At 45.2% G+C, this 5,019-nt stretch overlaps 1 protein-coding gene across 1 annotated transcript; it reads right to left on the bottom strand.

Moving 5' to 3' along the window:
* Window positions 1-1,739: 1,739 nt before the first annotated feature.
* Window positions 1,740-3,532, bottom strand: LOC126252150 (uncharacterized). Its single transcript, XM_049953018.1, has 2 exons — window positions 3,060-3,532; window positions 1,740-2,564 (listed from the first exon to the last, which is right to left on the bottom strand). Exons 1-2 carry the CDS (start codon window positions 3,489-3,491, stop codon window positions 1,740-1,742), a joined length of 1,257 nt encoding a protein of 418 aa, XP_049808975.1. The 5' UTR covers window positions 3,492-3,532.
* Window positions 3,533-5,019: the final 1,487 nt, after the last annotated feature.

Genomic DNA, 5,019 nt, shown 5'->3' on the forward strand with positions numbered 1-5,019 from the left:
TTCTTCAAAGTAGTTCCCTTCTGATTGCACACACTTTTTGCAGCGCTTCTGCCATTGATGGTAACATTTCTGGAACTCATCTTCTGTAATTTCCTCCAAGACACTCGTCACAGCTTTTTGGATATCTTGTGTTGTTTGAAAGTGGTGTCCCTTGACCACCGTTTTGCCTCTTGGAAATCGAAAAAAGTTGCACGGAGCGATATCTGGTGAATAAGGTGCCTGTGGTAGTACTGAAATTTGTTTTGAGGTTAAAAATTGCTGTACTGACAGAGCGGTATGGCTCAAAAAATGGCTCTGAGCACTATGGGACTCAACTGCTGTGGTCATAAGTCCCCTAGAACTTAGAACTACTTAAACCTAACTAACCTAAGGACAGCACACAACACCCAGCCATCACGAGGCAGAGAAAATCCCTGACCCCGCCGGGAATCGAACCCGGGAACCCGGGCGTGGGAAGCGAGAACGCTACCGCACGACCACGAGATGCGGGCAGAGCGGTATGGGATGGCGCATTATCGTGATGCAGAATCCAATTATCAGCGATGTTGGCACGGACACGAAGAACTGTTTTACGAAGTCTTTCTTCTGCAAACATTTTCACGGATAGTCTTCGTTCAGATAGTACGAGATCACGCACCCTGCCCAAGCTGACATCTGTCCGTGAGATTGATGGTCTTCGTCTTCAACATTCGTTCTGGCTTTACTAAACATTTTATTTAATTTAACGCAAAAAGAAGTGGCATACCCTTGCACAATATTCAAATGGCTCTGAGCACTATGGGACTCAACATCTTAGGTCATAAGTCCCCTAGAACTTAGAACTACTTAAACCTAACTAACCTAAGGACATCACACACACCCATGCCCGAGGCAGGATTCGAACCTGCGACCGTAGCAGTTCCGCGGTTCCGGACTGCAGCGCCAGAACCGCTAGACCACCGCGGCCGGCTTGCACAATATTATGCGGTCCCATTTTCGTGACGAGAGACACAAACACGTGTTAACTTATTACAGCACAAGTCATGACTGAAAAATTGCATCGATGTATTGCTTGGACTAGAAGCACATTAAGCCGCGTACACACTGAGACTGAAACATGTTTTCAAAACATGTTTCCGGTAGCTTGATGTGGACACCATTTGGAAACATGTTTCGAAACATGTTTGGAAACACAGAAACATCTATCCGTAGCAGTGTCGGTACAGATCAAAGGAAACAATGTTTCCGGCTAGCTACCACTTGTCACCGCTGCACGGCGCTAGCGTATGTGTGTGTGTGTCGTCAACTTTATAGCGGTGTTCTGTTTACTGTCGTTTTCGTTTTCGCTTTGTTTTTGTAGAATAATGGAGTGGTGAAGGCAACAAATTGTCGATTTAATTGCAATGTACCAGGGGAAGGATTGTTTATGGAACTCCGGAGCAAGGATTACCAAAATACCGTTAAAAAACACGATGCACTTACAAAAATTGCAGCAGCTTTTGGCACGGACAAGGGAAGTGTTGAGAAGGAAATACGATCGCTCGTGGTTGCGTACAGGCGCGAGAAAAGAAAAATTATTGCCAGCAGACCATCTGGTAGTGGTGCAGACACTGCATATGACTCGAACTGGTTCGGCTATCGGCTGCTGCAGTTCTTGGACGATGTACATGAGTCAAAGGAGACAACAGATACTGTGGAAAGTGAGGTACGAAAATTATGCTGGTTTGTCTTTATTTGTATTTTATAGTACACAGTCACATTCACCCATCGTTATTTTGCCACGGTACACTTCCTCGTGGGCTTAAAAAATAATTAGCAAATTCGTCTCGAATTTGTTTATTCGTGGAAGCAGCTTTCCTTGGTATGTTCTGTGCTGAAATGAAAACTGATGCAGTGTCATCTCGTCTCCATGTGCCTGGAATCATTTCACCTGTTTGTAAATCGAAGGAATCGAAGCTTCCATGTGGGGTGTACTGGTTCCTTGCCGCAGCATTTCGCCTTAAAAAATTGTGGAGACATACAGCTGTAAGTGTGACAGTTTTTGCCTTTTCCGGTTGTAGCAACATAGGTTTTCTAAACACACGAAAAACTGAAGCCATAATGCCGAAAGTGTTCTCAACAACCATTCTGGCCCTTGAAAGTCTGTAATTAAAAACTCTCTCTTTTGAACCTTTAACATGTTTTCCCAGGTAGGGTTTCATAATGTTTTCCTGTAAGGGAAAAGCATCGTCTGCTACAAAAACATTTGGTAGGGCCTTGGTGCCACCTGGTAAGCATTCGGCATGTGGCAAGTTAAGTTTCTTTTTGTTAATTAACTCATTTATGCTCGCGTTTTTGAACACACCACCATCTGATATTCTGCCTTGGCAGCCGATATCTGCGTACAAAAAGTTGTAGCTGGCATCGACGACAGCAAGCAGCACAATGCTGAATGAACCTTTATAATTATAATATTCACTTCCACTACCAACAGGGCACTGTAGCACGATATGTTTCCCGTCAATTGCTCCGACACAATGGGGGAACTGAAGAATCTGTGAGAATAAACATGCTGTTTCACTCCAGTCGTTTTCAGTCGCAGGTATCTGAAAGAAAGAAATTTGATTTTCAGGTTTTCGTACATTCCCCAGAGGGCACAAATGAGTCCTCCACCACCAAAAATCAGAAGGATGATGGGCGAGAAAAAAGACATGCAGCAACCCTTCAAGATTGCGTCTCAATTGCTAACTAAAGTGCTGCAAAAACAAGAAGACAAGGACGATGAATGCAGTGCGTATGGGCAGTATGTGGCCTCAGTTTTAAGGAAATTGCCCGAGTTACAACGAGCAAAAACAATGGCTTTGCTTAATAATGTACTAATGAAACAACATGTAGCGTATTTAGAAAGTGAGCAGTCGAAAAGGGGTATGAATCTAGCAGGGCCATCATCATCAAGTAACAATTCCCCTGTTACATTTACAAGCTATGTAGACAGTGACAACGCAGTTGAAGAAGTTGTGTTTGACGAATTATGTAACGTAGTTGAAAAATAATAACACTTCGAAAATGTGCTTATTTAACGATGTTTTTCATTTACTTACCTTTACATAATCCTTCAGTACTTCCACCAGAGCTCCACATACTTCGGGTACTATTTTAGATATTGCTTGTTTCGAAATGCGAAATAAATACGCAAGGCTCTGAAATGAATCTCCTGTTGCCAGGAAACGAAGAGTAACTGCAAGCCTTTGGTTGACTGAAATAGCTTTCCTGAAATTCGTGTCTTTTTTTGAAACAAATGGTGATATCATATTTGCCAGATATTCAAAATCGGTAGGTGAGATCCGAGTGAAGTTGGGGAAGCCAGAGCCGTCTTCCATACTCAGCTCACGTAGCAGGTTATTTCCGCCAGTTCTTCTATAGAATGTTTTTCTCCACCAACGACGAGGACGCCTTTCATTTTGTTTGTGTAAACCTTCTAGCATTAATAATGCAGCTCCACATATCATTATTGTTTCTTCGACACCAGACATAACGCAGCAGCAGACGATACGAACTCAATAACACAAGGGGCACTGCAGACGGCGTGAACACACGAGAAATGTTTGCCGCCAGTGTGGACGGAAACAGAGACCAGAAACAAAGTCGGAAACATTTGCGAAACATCGCAGAAAACAATGTTTCCGGCAGAAACATGTTTCCAGTGGCAGTGTGTACGCGGCTTTATAGACCAAGGTCAAAGATATTGTGCCTACGCAAGCCTGCAGGGTTGCCACATCTTGCAAAGAAAATCAGTCTGACAAACTGCCTATTGGCTTCTGTCTCGGGTTCTTCGGCCGACGTTCATCATTAGATGAACGTCGGCCGAAGAACCCGAGACAGAAGCCAATAGGCAGTTTGTCAACAAGTGGCCACGAAAGCCTCAACAAAATCAGTCTCATTACTTTATTGTCACACCTCGTACACCACCTGGAATTGGATTCGCTGTGGTTTTTCCAGTGCATTTGGATTTCAGTGTCACATCACCAAGGGCCGACCCTTTGTGCTGGTACTGCTTTTCTTCTGACAAGGCAGTACTCCCTTTTATAATAGTGGGTCAGGCTCTGGTGACATCTAATGGTCAACTGCGCGTTACATAGAAATGTTAATCAGGCAGCGTATGTGAATGAATGTCTCACGTAGTTTCGATTTCTGCAGAGTCGTAGCGCTGCCCAAGTAGTCCACACGGGGCGCCCCGAGTTCGCGGAAACTCTCCACTTGGGCAAGGCGCCCTCGGTATATGTTGGAGACTCCTCGACGGTTGCGCTAATGCCAGAGGCGGCGAGAGCGCGCGGCACAATTACGGAGATGGGACGGCGGGCCGCATTACGCTGACAGCGTTTCGGCCCACTGGGGAGGCGCCGTCCTCAGGAGCCGCGCTGCTGGACGCGTTAATTAAAGCCCGGCTGCTGCGGGGGCGGGCTGAGAGCGCTTCTGCTGCCGCCGCCGACGCTGTGTCTGCGCTCCCATTCCGCTTTCTCGGCTGCCTCGTCGATTATTCACTGCTGGGAAAGGCTGGAGCTGTTAACAGCTGCCACGTCTAGCCTGCCAACGACGAAGGACATGGTTACTTCAAATTACTTCGTAATGAAGTAGTTAGACGACTATAAGCTAAGTAAGTGGAATGTAAAATCTTCTGTCAGTTGTGCTCCGAAGCTGTGTCGGATCTCCTTCTGCCCGGCGTAGTGTAGCAACTCGATGCGGCATGGACTCAACAAGTCGTTGCAAGTCCCCTGAAGAAATATTGAGCCATGCTGCCTGTCAGTAAGGTCACTGTTTGTAAAATTTTGTGCATGGCTGCACGTTCAGAGACTGTGAATAGTTACAACTGAAAGAAAAACAGCCCTCGGTCACTATTTTTAACGAGTTAACCGGGTTTCGACACTGCTACGAGTGTCTTCCTCAGAATTTAAATCGAAGAATGGTCTATATTCTATAACATGGTCACAGAATTATGACTACAAACGTATGATAGAGTATAAGTACGGAATTATCGTGAAAGACTGGCAGTAACGGAGGGGT

Source organism: Schistocerca nitens, chromosome 4, assembly GCF_023898315.1.
Source record: "Schistocerca nitens isolate TAMUIC-IGC-003100 chromosome 4, iqSchNite1.1, whole genome shotgun sequence".
Classification (NCBI taxonomy): Eukaryota; Metazoa; Arthropoda; class Insecta; order Orthoptera; family Acrididae; genus Schistocerca; species Schistocerca nitens.

Coding starts and splice junctions, on each gene's coding strand:
- LOC126252150 (XM_049953018.1), bottom strand. CDS start 3,491: ATGTCTGGTGTCGAAGAAACAATAATGATATGTGGAGCTGCATTATTA. Junction 2,565..3,059: donor TACTGAAGGATTATGTAAAG/GTAAGTAAATGA, acceptor TCTTTCTTTCAG/ATACCTGCGACTGAAAACGA.